Genomic DNA, 16970 nt, shown 5'->3' with positions numbered 1-16970 from the left:
ACTTTATCTAAAAAAATAAATAATAAAACGTGCTTAGACAATTAGCTATAAGTCATAATCTGGAGTAAGTAAAAGTACAAACATTTTAGCATCATAATACACTTCCATACAGCAAAAGTACTCATGATGCAGTGTGCCCCCTATTTGGAATAATATACGCTAAATTATTGCATCATTATTATTCTTTAATGAATAAAGCACTTTAATTATACAGCTACACACTGCTGGGTAGCTTTATCTGTAACTGCTTTTCCAGCAGTGTGGGCCAGGGCCCCCTGGTGGACAGCGAACGTACTGCAGGCTTAAGTGATAACAAATTCAGTTTGAAAACGCTAACAAGTATGTACAGTTACATTTTTATATACATATATTTATCTATATAAACATTGTATTAAAACCGGTAGCAAGAACAGGTTAGTTTGTGATATTACTCATTACTCTGACCTAAATTTACTGCTCTGAGGTTGAAGTTGTGTCCCAGTGGCAGGTGGGTCACACATTGGCCGTAACAATGTCCACGTGACTGAGCAGCACTGGCATTTTATAGCCAACAAGACGTATTGAAAAAAACCTGGTAATTTAGGGCAGCTGTGGCATAAGCCTTACATTGGGTGGTCTTATAAATTTAAGCACTGCTTATCTGTTGATTTATATATTTTAAAATTTCAAAACAACATGTATAGTTTTTAGATAATTGATATGATTGTATATTTAAAAACAAGTTAATATAGAAATACTTAAAAAATTTCAGCTATGTGTAATCAATATTACCTCTGTGGCTGGTTTAATCAATATTACTGTATATAAACATTTTGGGAAACTATGTGTGCTGCCGTGCATAAAGACCAACAACCAAGCATCTACTGAAAGTGAGAAAACTTTATTTCAGAACACAAAATTAAAGAACGTGAGTTGTTTTTTAAGGGTAAAAAAGCAATCCAAGAAACAGAGAAATAACTGTTTACACTGATTTCACATAAGTCCTTCCTTCCTGCTTTTTTTTTTAATCTCGACATTATTCGTGCCACGCCTCGAAGCAGTTCCTGTCTGCAATAAGACACAGGGCCACATCGCACTCCCTACACTTCCAGGGGGTAGACTGATATTCCTTCTTTATCAGCCTGCACTGCACGCAGGTCCTTCGTCCGTACGAGGCCCTCTTGCTTGCATCGGGTTGGTTGGAGATCGGCACGGGGAGGTGGCCACTCGGGCCTTTGGTAGGGGGGACGGCGACTGTTACGCCACACAGCTGGGCAGTCAGCTCCTCCAGGAAGGCCCTGTGAGTCATGGGTTCCTCGTGTTTCTCTCTGCAGAGCTCCTTGTGAAGCAGGAAGCTGTTGGTGGCTGCAATCTCCAGGAAGTGTAAGAACAGTAAACGGTACCAGCGTGATGTTTTGTGGTGTACAGAGTAGGATTGTGTCAACTGTTCTAACATATCAGCACCTCCCATGTACTTGTTATATTCCATGACAGGTGTCGGGCATGGAATGAATCCGACGGTCGACTTGCCATCCTCACTTTTCACTCTCCTCTCCACGGTGTGTCCAGAGAACGCCTGGTGGACTGTAGAGCAGATGCTGACCTCACAGAAGTCCTTCCACTTCACATAAACCACAGGAGGTTCGCGGATCCACCTCAGGGTGCCTTTGGGATCCTTTTTTGTCAGAGCATTTGAATGTGTGGTTGGGCAGCCTCTCCTGTTGTCTCTGTATGTTCCACACGCTCCAACATTGAGGCTCAGCAGGTCTCTAAAGAGTTTTGGACTGGTGTAGAAACTGTCCAGAAACAGGTTATAACCACTGCCCAGGTGTGCAGACTTTATCAGGGTCATAACAGAGTCGTATGCAAGCCCAGTGCCTGACTCAAACCGTGACTTTCCAGTGTACACAGCAAAGTCCAAGATGTAACCGTTGCTGCTGTCAGACAGAACAAAGAGTTTGAAACCCAACTTGTTTGGTTTTGCTGTCCCTTTCTGAATCATTCCAGCGTGGTTCTTCCTCACTATTGTCCTCTCATCAATCAGAAGCTTCTGCCTAGGGTGGTAAAACGTATTGCAGGCGTGTTTGATGGTGTCCATTAGGGGGTTCAATCGAAACAGATGGTCGTATTGCGGCGTTCCCTTCTGCCTGTCATTCTCAACATCTTCCTCGGGATCACTCATGTGGATGTTCCAAGATATCACCCGATACCTGTCCTGTGACATGACGTCAGCCGGAAACAGCACACTGAATATCGTGTTCTTTTTCCAGTAGTCACAGATGTTATCCAGTTTCACCAGTGAAAAGAAGAAAGTGAGTCCGACATAATTTAGGAACTCTGGGACGTCGAGGTCAGTCCATGAATACTTTTTGCCTTTTCCAATGTTTTTGGCTGCTTGTTTGTTTGTGTTCTCACAAAGAGTTGAAATGGCTTCATTGCTGAGAAACAGCTTGAAGAGGTCCAGCGGCATGTGTTTGTTGTTTGAATTCAATTGATGTCCGGGTGGTCGGGCTGGGACGAACCTGTTAGGCGGCGGACAAATGTCTGGATCGTTCTCTGTTTTCCAGGATTTGGCTGTTGAATGTGGAGATCTTTTTCTTTTATGGCCTCTCGTTACACTGAGTGAAGAACCGTCTTCTTCACAATAAGCAGAGTGGTTGGCATCTTCTTCACCAGAGGTGCAAGGCTCTGTGTGCCCATCCTGTTGATCATCATAACTGAAAGAAACAGAATAAGTATTATGGTCATTTATCTCAGGCCAGTGTTTTTGTGGTTCAAATGTTTCGCAGTATAAACTATAAAGAATGGTTGAAATTGCCTGATGCTGTTCCTCCAACCCATCCAGACTTAAACCTGTAGTGTAGGTTTGCTTATATCCTGTGCCTGGAAGGCCCCATCCCCCACAAGAATGTGTACTATGAAGACTATGGCTAAAACCCTAACCCCCACCGTCCCACCCACCCACAGACACACACACACAGTGTGACCAGATAAAGTCCAAAGGTGCAAGTAAAGAACATAGCACTCATTTCATCAGTTCATTTCACTGACCCAAACCCCTAAAATACACCTACACAATTAAGCACATGTTGATCTACTGCCATCAACTGTGTTATAACCACTTAAAAACTTCATTTTATTATTTATTCCTGCCACACGTCACGTGTCATACCATACTTACATATTATGCCATTTCTACTCCTCATTTATGTATTCATGAGTTTTCTCCAAGTGCAAAAATCTGTCCTGTGCATTATCATGCAATCACAGCTCTCTCTGAATATATTAACGTACTTTAAAAAATATATTTTTAAATATTTTATATGGCTGGCTTACGGTCTGCAGGTTTTTATACCTGCAGTCTTGCTCTAAACACCATCAAACTCTGCCCGTACTAAAGCTGCATTAGCTTGTAAATACAGTATACTTACTCTTCCGCTGGATCGAGCCCCTCGTCGTAAGCTAGTTCGTCCTCCGTGAGGAAACTTTCTGCGCCAGACTCTCCTTCGTCCTCGCTTTCAAGCAGTTCAGGAGCAGCTTCGTCGTCGGAAGCCATCGTAGCCATCCAGGATTTTTTTTTTTAAAAGACACAACTCCTCGCGTGAAGAGAGTCTTTGGCGTCACGAAAGTGAAGTAGTTATTGTTTCCTCTTCGTTTTTTCTCTTTTTTTCTTCTGCGCAGTTATTGGCGGTAAATTTTCAATTGGCAGGGACTGCTTTGTTCTGACATCACTTCCGGTAAAGTTCCCTAAAAAAATGGTACAGATGTTTTGTTCTCGGCTAAAACAGCTTTTAGTCAGCAGTTCACTACTTTATATGTCTGTGTGTAATACATCCAAATGGAAAGTTCTCCCTTTAAATTATTAAAACTAATTTATCTTTCTGAAATAACTTAATTTACTTTAAAATGTATTTTTAATTATTTCTAGGCAACGTTTTGCCAAATTTTGTTCATTGTCATTGAGTGGTCATATAGAGCGATGCAGTTCTGCTAGCTTTTGATTGGGTAGCGGACGTCATGGATAAGAAGATACTCATATGTGCGAAAGTTTGCTTGTTGTCTTGTTGTCTTTGCTTTCAGCCTTGAATTTTAATGTTTTAGAGCTACCAAATATCCACAGAGCTTAGTTTCCTGTTTAAATACAACCTCATCTGTATATATTGATGAAACATCGAAGCAAAGATTTAAAATTTATATTTCTCACGTCATAAGATATATTGCCACTCATTTTTTGCTTGTAACAAAGTGTCTACAGATACAATTTCAAAGCTGTCTGTGTTATGCAGATGCAAAAATGGTTCACAGTTTGAGCTAGATGCTCAAATCTTTAAGGTATCAGTGTTAAGTTGCTTACTTTAAAAAAAAGAAAATCCTCTGAATACAGTCAGGTAACAGGACTGGACTGAAAATAAGTGAAAAAGCAGACAATGTGTAAAGAAGAACAGCTTTTAAAGACCTGCAGAAAGCCTGGAGAACTACTGAAATAATACTAAGAAAGTCTGTCTCCTTGGAAGTAAAGTGGTTTTGCACAGTAGTGTATAAAGCTTGATTGTGCCTTTCAGTGTTGTAGCTATACAAGAGTTACTACACACTTTTTACATGAACAAATTACAAAAATGTACTTCTAAACTATTAGAAGTTATACAGCCAGCAGATTTTTTCGGGGGGCCCTTATATTGCGAGGCAAACTTGGAGCCAATAAGCTCCTCGTCTTTTTGGGGCTTCTTGGTGTAGCTTCTTGTGACATTAAGTTCAAAACCTCTTGTTCTGTCCCCTGTTAATAGATGTTTTTTTAAATGGAAAAAAACAAAAAACAACTACAAAAAAAATGCTAACAATTGACAGATAATAGCTACAGGTTTTGAGAATACATTACATGCTACTTTGTTTCTCCATAAGGACTCTGTAGCCACATGTAGCCAAAGCCAGCTCAAACATGATTCAAGAAAATAAGCTTTAATGCCTCGTCATGTTTTCTGATATTGCTGCTGTGTCCACATCTCCCCTGTCATGTGAAGCATGACTCAGCAATCACACTTCTCATTTGACTCAGCAGCTGGAGCTTCACAGCTGTATATAAGAGGAGGGAGGGAGCTGAGAGGCCATGCACTGAGGAGCAACCGTTCAGAGGAACTGACCGGACACGCTGACAGCCGCCAGCTCTAAGGATCGAAGACTCAACTACACTTTACTGAATGTGAGTGAAATGCATTATATATGTATACTCTTACATTTTGTGTACCTATACTAAACCAATGAAACCATTTGAACAGATGGACACGATGAAGAGTGCGAGAAAGAATGAGACAGGAGAAGTCGGCAGGTATGGGAGATCACTTTACTGGAAATTCGCAGCTTTTGCACTTAAAGACATTTTAGGACATGTTGAATGATTGCTCCCTTTCTGTGTTTCCCTTCTGGCCTCAGCGATTTATCAGAGCAGATTAAAGCAGCCACTAAGGACAACCACGTGAGGGCTGAAAACACACAGCTGATGCTGAGTTACCAAAAGGGAGAGATCACTCTGGTTCAGTATAAGGTGAAGTGTGCACAGTGGCTGGATACACAAACCACTTTCTGTTCCTTTTCTTTTTTTTCTTATAAGTGGATGTCTATCTTTATGCGTCTTTTAGGTCCTGCTGTGCTCCCTCTACGAGATCTACAGGGCTCTGGAAGATGAGATGGACAGGAATGCTTCCGATCCAGCCGTTGCACCAATTTACTTCCCTCAAGAGCTTTCCCGTGTGGAATCACTGGAAAGAGACCTGGAGCATTTCTTTGGATCAGAGTGGAGGAAGAGAGTGATCGTCCCTGCAGCCACACAGAGATACAGCCAGAGACTGCGACAGGTGAGCACTGCGTTTTGACGTGATTCATGATTCATAACTCAGAGTGCACAAGAACCAGCGCAACACTTCCCCCTTCTTACATTCTCAGATCGGCAGAGAGAACCCAGAGCTTCTAGTGGCCCACGCCTACACTCGCTACCTCGGTGATCTCTCAGGGGGACAAGTGCTGGGAAAGATTACCCAGAAATCTCTCGGTCTGAGCAGCAAAGAGGGGCTTTCCTTCTTCCACTTCCCCGGTGTGAGCAGCCCCAACCGTTTCAAGCAGCTGTACAGGAGCCGGATGAACAGCATCGAGCTGACGGAGAAGGAGAAGGCCGCGGTGCTGGAGGAGGCCGTGCAGGCCTTTGAGCTGAACATACAGGTGAGAGACCTCAGGACGAATTTTTCTGTGCAAGCCCTGACCAAAAATGACACCAAGAATTGCTCCACAGTTCTCAGTGAACTCAGCTGAAAGAGGAACTGAAGCTAATGCATGTAGAGCCAAAATGCTGCCAACACACTAATCCCTTTTTTTAACCCCTTGTTTCCTCGTAGGTTTTTGATGACTTGCAGAAAATGCTGAGTGTTGCAACAGAAACTGCGGACCAGCACAAAGACAGATCCCCAGCGGCCGTCCTCCCGTCGTCATCCATCGTACAGTTCACCGTGGGACTGTGTGTTGCGCTGGCCACTATTGGAGTGGGAATGTATGCTTTGTAGGCTCTACCTGTACTTATACTGGTTGTGAATCATAGATTGTACATAATGGCTTTAGCTTCTGGGTTTGAAAAATGAAGGCAAACAGGAGAAGACATATGAATGATTTTAAAAGGAAGTCTTGAAGGTTCATGGTCTCAATCACCAGTTTAAGGCATACAGATAAAGATGAAAAGAGCTATTGTTACATCACCTAGTTGTTCCTCTTAGAATTCTCTTAATTTAAAAAAATGACTCAATTTTCTTCTGAATATGACCTCAAACCAGTGATCAGGACCACAGAAAAGTCCGGAAAGTGTTTAGCAAAGTCATGAAAGGTTGTTTGTGTCGCCCCCTGGTGGTGACTGAAGAGATTGTAGTTTTAAAAGATGCTTCCACCTTGGCTTCACATTCCAAACCCAGAAGCTACAACCATATTTTGCACCGTCGATGGTTCTTGCAGAATATAAATTACATTTTGTGATGTTGCAAGACTTGAGGCGTCACTAACCAGTGAGTGGGATTACAAAGGCTCCATCCATCTTTTATATACAGTGTGTGACATGCACATTTTGCACTTTACTCAGTTTGGCTCTGAAAGAGAAATCGTGACTGACAATCTGTCAACTCCAAGCCAAAGCAGTGATTTTACTTGTCATTTGTGTATATTCATCAAATCGTGTCTCTGTTTATGATCTGTTTAATAAAAAAAAAGAAATACTCTCAACATTTTAATGTGAATTTCAATACTTTATTGTTATTTATTTTTTTTAAACACGGTATGCAGACATTAAGTAACATCTTTAGCTTGATACAAAGCACTAGGACCATCTTAGCAGTGACTCTTCATCCACCCTGTTGGCATGCATCCTGCTGTACAGAGCTACAGCTGAGATGAGACACTATTCTGGCAAACATAACACCACAAATGAAAACTATTTACAACAACAACAATATGGTTATCTCATAGAGCACTTTTCTCTACTTGACTCTGTAGAGCACTTTTCTCTGCATGCGGTGCTGAAGCTCCCCCCTCCTTAACATCAGGTGGAGGACTTTGTAGATGGCGTGCTCTGGATATTTCTGCAGGAAGGACAGAAAGAGGTCACTAACAGGACCCAGACCAAAACTGATTCTTTTGTCAGGCATGTAAAAAATGTTTCTGAGGTCTGTTTTTACATGACTGACAAAAGAGAACTGAACACTATTCCTGTAATCATCCCAATGGAACACGAAACACAAGCTGGGCACAGAGTCAAATCACTGTTGTGTCCCCAGGTTGATATTCTCACCTGTTTGGTGAAGTCCTGTATGATGCTGTGCTCTGACACTTGCGAGCCGATGGCGAAGCGTCTCTTCAGCTGCTTCTCGATGCGAGAGATCATTTCCTGGTCCTCCTGAGAAGTGAAGCCTTCCGCTCCTGGACACAAAATGTGGTTGGCATGCTTAGCTGAGGCTTAACACTTGGCTTCCAGCAAATTAAAAACAAAAACAAAAGATTCTTTAATGGAATAGCTAATATGGTTCAGTTTAATGAGGTAGATCTATCCACTAGACCCAAAAACATGACCAACGCCCACCTGAAAGGCTGCCAGACAGTGCAGCGTCCAGCGTGGAAACCTGGAAGAGCCTCAGGGCCTCATCCACCTCCTCTTCTCCAGCCACTGCCTGCAGCTTCATCTTAGCCAGCGACTCTGCGATGCGCACGACGGCCTCCAGCTGCCTGAAAACCCGAAACATCAGACAGACGATGAAGCGAGAAGATCCAAGTACTTAAGTTGGGGTAAAAAGACGCATTTACATGATCATTTATTAAAATAAATAAAAATCTACCTGACTGTGATGGGGATGGAGGCTCTTTTGTCGCTCTCCCTCTCGTGCTCTCGTGCTCCGCTCCTCATCACCACGTATCTGTTTTTTAGCTTCTCAGCAGCTGCAGCAGACAGCCGAGGACCACACTTACTGTAAATGGGCAAATTATTATTATTATTATTTATTTTTTAAACTAAGTACATGACAGTGTGTGCAATCAAACTAATATATGAACTCCAGGACACTTACGTTCTTGCATAAGCGATGTATTTCTTAAATGTGGTCAGCGTGATCTCGCCCTCGACACCCTCGGTCTGCGTCTGCGCGCTGAGGTGGACGTTCATCACGTGGCGAGCCAGCGTCTGTAAACAGACGCGTTCAAACAGTTACACTCTGTAACAGCTCCAACCACACGAGGGTTTAACGCCGCAGACCTTCGGCCTCCTTACCATGTCTCTCTGCTGGTCGTGCTGGTCCTTGATGATGAAGATCATATCGAAACGGGACAGGATGGTGGGCATGAAGTCGATGTTGTCTTCGCCCTTTGTGTCGTCCCAGCGGCCGTACACGGAGTTGGCTGCTGCCAGCACAGAGCAGCGAGAGTTCAGGGTGGTGGTGATGCCAGCCTGGGAGGAGAGCCCACGTGTTAGCTTGCCTTCAACACAGCGACTGCATTTTACTTTCCTTAAATGCACAAAGAGGCGATACCTTAGCGATGGAGATGGTCTGCTGCTCCATGGCCTCGTGGATCGCCACTCTGTCATCCTCTCTCATCTGGACAACAAACACAGTGTTATCTTTAATAATGAGGCCGGAGATCAACTGATAGTTTATTTTGTGCCAAGTTTGAATTCTTGTTTGCAACTTAGCAACTTGTGCTGCTTCGTTTTTACCTTGTCAAACTCGTCGATGCACACGACCCCGCCGTCGGCCAGCACCATGGCTCCCCCCTCCATGATGAATCCTCGGGTGCTGGGGTCCCTGAGCACGGAGGCAGTCAGACCGGCCGCGCTGCTGCCCTTACCGGAGGTGTAGACCTACAGGGGACAGAGTCGAGGTTCAGGATCAGTGTGAGGGGTTTACACCGGATTTGTCATAGTGACGACAATCCATTCAGGATTACTTACCCCGATGGGCGAGCATCTCTCAACAAACTTCAGCAGCTGAGACTTGGCTGTGCCGGGATCACCCAGCATCAGCAGGTTGATGTCACCTCTACGAGTGAGACCATCAGGCAGCCTGCAGAGGACAGAAAACGAAAGCACTGCTGGGTAAGTCAGGGACTTTTACAATAAAGGTGGGTATCTATGTATTGCGCTTAAAGCTCACCTCTTTCTTGAACCTCCAAACAGCAGACAGGTAATGGCCTTTTTCACATCATCGCTGCCATAGATGGATGGCGCTATAGACTGTGACAGAGAGTTGTAGACGTTAGGAGAAGCAGCCAGTGCCCTCAGTTCCTCCTCTTCCTGTGGGGAGACGGATCCAGTGGCACCACGGCCTAAAAAAGGAAAAAATATCCACACTTAAAGCCAGCTCTGCTCGCCTGAAATGCATCACACCCACGTCTTAATGCAAAACCTCTTCACCTGCGCCTTCTGTGTCCATCTGGATACCGACCACTCGCAGATAGGACGCACGAATACCCACGCCAACCCCTCTCTCTTTGCCTTTGGCTTTTGGTGCAGCCATCTTTTTGATGGAGTAAATACCCATGATGGTCACCCTGTTTCCTGGGACCACGCGGTCACACAGATACCTGAGAGACAGGTGGGAAAAAGCACGAGTGTAAAAGCAGCACAGCAGCAGAAAAAGCTCAGTGTCAGTCACACAGGTGCTTACCTGTCGCAGTAGAGCTGCAGGTGACGGGGCATCTCTCCGTGCGGTACAGCATCCGGGGACTCCTGCAGGCGAAGTGTCTGGAAGTCGACGCAAACGCAGCGGTCTGGGATGATGAAGTAAGGGTCCACAGGACACTTTACCCTGCCAGCACTCTCACTGAGAAAAGAGGGAGCCTCGTTAAAGGTGATTCTGGGTGAGGAACTCGAGCGGAGGGACGTTACCCCATCATAATACTCACGAGTTGCACTTGCGCGGCAGGGCATAACCCTGCAGCCCTGGAGGCAGGGGGATGTTGGGGATGACGGCGCGGCAGCCGCGACACTGCAGACACACCTTGGTGGCCTTGGCTTTGACCGCCGTGGCAGAGATGATGATGCCGTGCACCTTCACCAGACGAGACACCTGCTCAGACTGCAGTGGACAGAAAAAGAAAAAAACAAGAAAAAGTGTGATCAACCTGTCAGTAACTCCTACAGTATGACACACAAAGAGGCCTGAGAGTACCTTGAGGCTGCGGATGGATGCGTGATGAGCGTCGCTCTTCAAGGTGACCTGGATGTCCTGCACAGCCTCTTCCCCGACAGGCCGGGGACGGGTCACCTCATCGGCCACCTCCTTTGCGGCTTCCTCCAGCTGTAAATTAAAAGCAGACCTTCAGACAAATGCGTCGGACAGATGGATCGCCCACCGGGACGGAGTTTGTGCGGTGTGACATGCTCACCAGAGGCAGGTTCTCAGTCGGCAGCTTGTAAAGACAGTCTGACAGATCCTCATCGAAGCTGGCGAGGTCCTCCATCTCCACCTCCAGCCAGTACTCTCCCAAGGTGTAGTGTCGCTTCAGCTCATCTCTAGTTGAATTTAGGTACAAGTGAAAATAATGCAAATTCATAGGCTGGATGAGCCCAAAATTGGCACATTTAGAGCTTTAATGGCAAATGATTCAGATGCTTCACAAAAGGATCACAAATATAACTACTGTTGGTCTCTACATGTTATGAAGCTCAAGACGTGCTAGAGCAGGGATGTCAAACTCATCAGCCACATACATCCTACTTTAATCTTAAGTTGGCCAGAGCAGTTTCCTTTTTCCCCTTTTTTTTTATCATTGATCCACTGTAAAACAAAACCAGATAGTAGACAGAAAAGTTCAATTTAGTCATTTAACTGTTTAGCTATTACTTTGGTATAGAATGGATGACCATGGGGGAGGTCTTTATTCACAAGAAAAGCTGTAAAACTGATAAAAAAATATAGTTAAAAGTCCAACATTTACACACTCCTTCACATTTTCCAAAGCCTTTCCTTGGGCTACACTGGAGTCTTCGTCGGGCCGATTTTGGCCCTCGGGCCTTATGTTTAACACCTCTGTGCTAGAGTCTACATTTTCCACAAATTCAGCAGCCCCTGTATTTAGGCCTCCTGCCAGACTAATGAGCACTTTAAAAAAAATAATCTCAACAGTAACTTTGTAACAAAGACAGTTCTTATTAGCTATATTACCCATATTGAGATCAGATCCTGAACACTCAGGGTGCGGCTGTGTAACAAACAACAGCACGGTGCGATCGCTGTTACCGTACCTGTATTTATAGGTGAAGCCGGTGCGGTCGGTCCCCACTCTGAATTGTCGCAAGAACTCACGGAACCGCTTCTTGATCTGGATCCGCTTCTGTCCACCTTCGTCCCCGCCGGGGCCCTCTCCACCTCCGAAGCTGTCACTGTAGTACACTCCTGGGTCGTCAAAGCCAGACATGCTGAATGAACCAGGTCGCAAAAGACACGAAGAAAGCGGAGTGTAAGGAAGCAAACCCAGACAAAAACAACTTTTTCTTCTTAGTAAGAACTAAGCAGGATGTAAGGTGCCGCACACAAAGCCTCCTTGCGGCGTCTCTTTCGCGGGAAAAACTGAACTCCTTCCCTTCACTTTCCCGCGAGCCGCCTCTGCGTGGCGTCATCTCCGGCACTCTGATTGGCTGATAGGAAAGGCCGTGCATAGCTATTGGTCGGCGTGGCTCCTCGGAGGTGGGTTGTCAAAGTAAAGGTGGAGCTTGTGAGCACTGATGGCGCGAAAAAGACAGCAGGAGGAGGGTAGAGGGAAGCGTGGGGAGCAGGGGCGGAGCGTGGGGGTGGCTTACTGGGCTTAAGCCCGGGTTGTTTTGTCAGAAGCCCGGGGTCTTTTGGAGTGTAATTTTTTCATAGTTAGATGCCTGGCTGACAACTGTATAAAACAAAAAGTAAACACAATATTCGAAGCACGTAGTGCACACTGTGGGAATTTACGACTGTGCGTGAATCCCCCCTGATATTGGTATGATCCGAGCTCAGGCATTAAGCGACTGAGCGAGAGGGCGGGGCAGCAGAAATCGCGCTGTAATATCCAGTTAACTGTCCACATTTGTACTCTGTTTTTCCATTTATTATATTTTTTTTTCATTAATTTGTCTGAAAAAAAGATCCACGTAGTAACCAAAGAGAGCCTAAATCAATGGTCTCTAATAGCAGCCAAATTATAAGAGCTTTCATTAGTGATGGTGAGATGAAGCCTTGTGATGAACTGAAGCTTTCCATCCAACTGGTCGACTCATGGTTCGAAGCACTGTGACGATTCATTGGCTCTACTGCGCCATCAAGTGGACGATTAAAGTCAGATAGGCTCAATGATTATAATGATGTGATGTGTAAACCTCTAAACTTAATAAATAAATTGTTTTCATGGTTATTTATCCCGAATATTGTCTCAGTATGTCTGATACAAAAGAGAAAGTGGAAACTATTAGGACAGAGTTTTGGTATGATTGTGTAACAACCATCATGGTTGTAAACCGCCATGAGTCTCCCATCAAAGTCAAACTTATAGACTTTGGCCTCGCATGTCCTGCGTCTGCAGTGATGCCTGGTGACTGTGTGGGAATGGTTGGTTACTGTGCACCTGAGGTTATGCTTGGCCTTCCTTATAACGAAGCAAGTGACATGTGGTCTCTGGGGCTGGTGGCTGTGGAGCTTGCTACAGGGGTGCCACTCTACCCTTCGGAGAATGACTATGATTATCTGAAATTCATCATAGAGACTCAGGGTCAGCCACCAGATCATGTGCTAGACTCTGGCGTGTACACTGAAAACTATTTCATTGGAGACAAATACAAGCAACAGCGCTGGACATTTAAGACGGAAGAACAATTTAAAGGCTCTGTTCCAGGGACAGGACATGAATCCCTGGAGACAAGATACATAATACTTACACGTCTGGATGACCTCGAACAAATAATGATGTTTAGACGAGGACCAGAAGCTGGCCAACGCTTATTTGTCAGCCTAATTAAAGAGATGTTGGCCTTGGATGCACACCAGCGGATAACACCCTCTCAGGTTCTCCGGCATCCCTTTTTCAGCCCTGGCCTCTCTAAAAGGTTCCCATGTATCAACATTGAAAGACCATACTGAATCAGTCTCCAGCATGGCATCTTCCACCCTGGACAAAAGTGATAAAAACACAAACTGGGGTTGGAAAATGACATTAACAGCAAATTATACTGCAAAAATTAATTAAGCTGCTGCAATAATGATCACTTTGGCTTTTTTTTTTTAAATTTTCACTCCCCCCACCCCAACCAGTCGTGGCAGAGGGCTGTCCCTTCCTGAGCCTGGCTCTGTTGAAGGTTTCTTCCTTTTTAAAGGGAGTTTTTCCTTCCCACTGTCGCTAAATGCTTGCTCATAGGGAAATCTTCTGATTGTTGGAGTGGCTAAAACTCTAGGGGAAGTAGCAATTCTTGTGAAAATTAAAAAAAGAAAGCCTACCAATCTTCAAAGCGCAGCAGCGGACACCTTACCATCACATCAGTCCTTCAATCAGACCTAAAACACCACGTTTACAGAAATAAATTCCATACAAATTGGAAATAAATTGTGTAATAATTGTTGTTTTTGATTGTTTATAAATATATAGTGCTTCCATTCAGCCTCCTAGTAGACATACCTGTATTATAAATGTAAAACTCCTCTGATTTTCAGAAAGGTTGACCTCTGACCTTGAAGTCAAGGTCACTGAGATTTTCAGTAGATGCAACCATGGTATTGACTTGAAAATTCTACACTATCAAAGACTTAGGTGCCCACAGCACCTCGCCATATACAAAAGATTAAAAGGTGTTTTTTCTAGGCTTTTATAAAGATTACAAAACACAAATAACAAAAATGACAATGCTATTTTGATGTTTTCTAATGTAGCGCAAAAAATGAAACAAACCCTAAAATTAATAAATAAAGCAATTTTTTTAAATCTTAAACTACTGGATAACAACTCTTTTCTAATAACATTGAAGATGCTGTTTAACTGCTTTTCAGCAGTAGTGCCCTACTAATTAAAGACTCAGCATCACGCCTCTGTGCTGGGTCAGGCCACAGGACTTCATCCACATTACATGCTATGGGCTCTCTTGCAAGGCAGCGAGGAAAGAATCGTTTAGCATGCCGAATCCAGCTCTGGCAAGATTCCACTGCTATCTCACCACAAGCTCCATTCAATGCTTGAAGTAGATTTTCCTGTAAGGGTTTCGGTCTTATACTTTCAATCTCCATGCTGAGAAAAACTCCTCAATAGGGTTCAAAAAGGGAGATTGCGGTGGAAGAAACACATTGATAAAATGCTGTTCATTGTGAAACCAATTGCATATTCTTGGACTTCAGTGAAAGCTCACATTGGCCCAAATGATATGGGATGCTCTGCCTGCTCGCGATCTCTCTAATCAAGCAAAGCATCCCGTAGACCATCTGGGAATGTTACTATAAGTTCATTGTTGTACAGCCCAACAGTAACATGACTGTGGAGAACCCCATAGCTGCTGATGGCAGCACAGATACCGTAGTTACAGTTCCACCACGCTGGCCAGGCAGTTCAATAATGGCACGTTGACCTACGACATTGCGACCTTTTCTTCTCCTTTTTGCTAGATTCAACATGTATGTTGTCTTTTACATTCTCTTGCTGCATTTCACGCAGTCAAATTGCATTATTCTGATGGACCATATCCACAATAAGTGTCTCCTGGTGTGAGCACCCTCATGTGGCCTTCCTTCAATTCTAAACAAAATACCAAAATACCATAAGTATACTTGTATACATAGCACATGTATACATTATACTATTTCATTTACAGAACTAAAATTAGTTTGTTGTGTAAAGAGAATCTTTGAGCTTGACTCAATGGTTAGGCCTCATGAATACATCTTCATGGATGAAGCTGTATTCAGTCTAGCAAAAAGCAGAAGAAGAGGTTGCAACATGTGTTTTACATTTTGAGTGGTAGTGTGTTAATGATGAAAACAGTGTGTTAGTTCTGTAGCCTGTGTGCACCATTCTGGGTACAAGTGTTAGGCTGCCAGGGTCGTCGACCCAGTGTTTTGTGTTTTTGGTTCTTTGATTTTGTTTATTTCATTATATTCTAGCTTTGCCTTATAGGTCATAGGATTATTCTTAGTTTAGGTTATTTGTGTGGGTTTTGTTAGAGTTTTAGTGTTCTGGTTTTCTGTCTGTGATCCATAGTTGCTGTCTCCCCTGTCTGCTGTATCCCTGTGCCAAGTCTGCATTTCTGTGTTATGTTTCCTGTTTTACTTTGAAGGTCCATGTCTTATGTTAATGTGTCTGGTTTTGCTTCCCCTGTCTCGTTAGGCCTGATTTGCCCCAGCTGTGTTTCCGTCCTGTTTCCCATTCCCTGATTGCTCCTCTGTGTATTTAAGCCCTGTGTTTCTCTGTGTCCATGTTGTGATCTACCATCATGTATGCGGTGTGGCCTGCCTGCGGCTACTTTCACACTGCAGGTGAAAACGCTCAAAGCGGTCCGCATGCGCTGTTACGTTCCCCTGGGGGGGTCTAGGCGGTGAGGGGGAAGTAACAAAAGTGACCGGGTCAGAAAAAGGAGTCAAGGAGGCGAAACAGTTTAAATAAAACAGTTTTATTGAAGTAAGTCAACTAAAAGAGACGGACAAGCCGTTATCACCATAAAACACAAACAAAACTCAGGCGTTGGTCAAATAAAGCAAAAAGTCAAAAGGAAAGCACAGCTCACTAGCTGGAAACCACAACACACAACTCACTAGCTGGAAACACCACACAAAATGGCACTCTGGCCCAGAGCTCACCTTTCCCTGGGCTTAAATACTTTTAATTACTGATGTGAGTCAGCTGTGTTACAGGGAAAGGTGGCACCTCAGGCAGAAGAGGTGGTGGGACACGCCCACACAGGCACCTTCAGGAGGAGGCCCTGCTAGGGCCGTAACAGCGCAAAATCAGACGTCACACACAACGCGCTCTGTTTAGACCCAAACCAAACAGTATTGTTTGACTGATGGCTTTAATATAAAGACTTGTTTCGGACTTTACATTTCTCAATTTTGTTTTAAGTTATAAAGTTATTGTGCTATTTACATATGGCCTAATAATTATCCTTATTGCTGTTTTAGAGAGGAGCGGTGCTTCAAAGGATAGTTGCAGATTTCTGTCAGAATCTGCAGATTATACAGTACAAATAAAATGTTCACGTTTCTCCAACGCTGTCTTCCCAACAGTTTCACTAACATCTATACTGGATGGCCCGGAAGCGTTCGCGATGTCTTCTTGGGCGCTGATAATTGGCGTCTGTCTTGTGTCAGTGACGTAAAAGACAGATTTAATGCGAGATGACCGTTCACACAGCAGTCGCTTTCTAAAACATCAGATTTGTATCGGATTCAGTACCACATACGAAAGTGACCCAGGTCGGATTTGAAAACATCGGATTTGTGCTGTTCACACTGTCACACCATGATCGGATATGGGTC

General features: G+C 44.1%; 3 protein-coding genes across 3 annotated transcripts; 1 reads left to right on the top strand and 2 right to left on the bottom strand.

Annotated features, from left to right (window-relative positions):
* Positions 1 to 864: 864 nt before the first annotated feature.
* Positions 865 to 3731, bottom strand: LOC113021245 (piggyBac transposable element-derived protein 4). The gene is made up of 2 exons (XM_026165796.2): positions 3411 to 3731; positions 865 to 2696 (listed from the first exon to the last, which is right to left on the bottom strand). The coding sequence occupies exons 1-2, from the start codon at positions 3542 to 3544 to the stop codon at positions 1016 to 1018; spliced, it is 1815 nt and encodes a 604-aa protein (XP_026021581.2). The 5' UTR covers positions 3545 to 3731; the 3' UTR covers positions 865 to 1015.
* Positions 3732 to 5035: 1304 nt separating this feature from the next.
* hmox1a (heme oxygenase 1a) lies at positions 5036 to 7230 on the top strand. Its single transcript, XM_026165827.2, has 6 exons — positions 5036 to 5176; positions 5253 to 5302; positions 5407 to 5518; positions 5613 to 5828; positions 5917 to 6189; positions 6363 to 7230. Exons 2-6 carry the CDS (start codon positions 5253 to 5255, stop codon positions 6525 to 6527), a joined length of 816 nt encoding a protein of 271 aa, XP_026021612.2. The 5' UTR covers positions 5036 to 5176; the 3' UTR covers positions 6528 to 7230.
* A 2-nt stretch (positions 7231 to 7232) lies between these two features.
* On the bottom strand, positions 7233 to 12076 carry mcm5 (minichromosome maintenance complex component 5). The gene is made up of 16 exons (XM_026165790.2): positions 11738 to 12076; positions 10879 to 11005; positions 10662 to 10790; positions 10396 to 10568; positions 10158 to 10313; positions 9905 to 10074; positions 9645 to 9816; positions 9443 to 9554; positions 9209 to 9352; positions 9024 to 9089; positions 8765 to 8941; positions 8565 to 8677; positions 8337 to 8465; positions 8084 to 8226; positions 7796 to 7923; positions 7233 to 7586 (listed from the first exon to the last, which is right to left on the bottom strand). The coding sequence occupies exons 1-16, from the start codon at positions 11908 to 11910 to the stop codon at positions 7485 to 7487; spliced, it is 2214 nt and encodes a 737-aa protein (XP_026021575.1). The 5' UTR covers positions 11911 to 12076; the 3' UTR covers positions 7233 to 7484.
* Between the last annotated feature and the right edge of the window lie 4894 nt (positions 12077 to 16970).

Source organism: Astatotilapia calliptera, chromosome 4, assembly GCF_964374335.1.
Source record: "Astatotilapia calliptera chromosome 4, fAstCal68.1, whole genome shotgun sequence".
Lineage (NCBI taxonomy): Eukaryota > Metazoa > Chordata > Actinopteri > Cichliformes > Cichlidae > Astatotilapia > Astatotilapia calliptera.
Note: the sequence above shows the minus strand (reverse complement) of the source record. Positions and strands in the feature narration are given on the sequence as shown.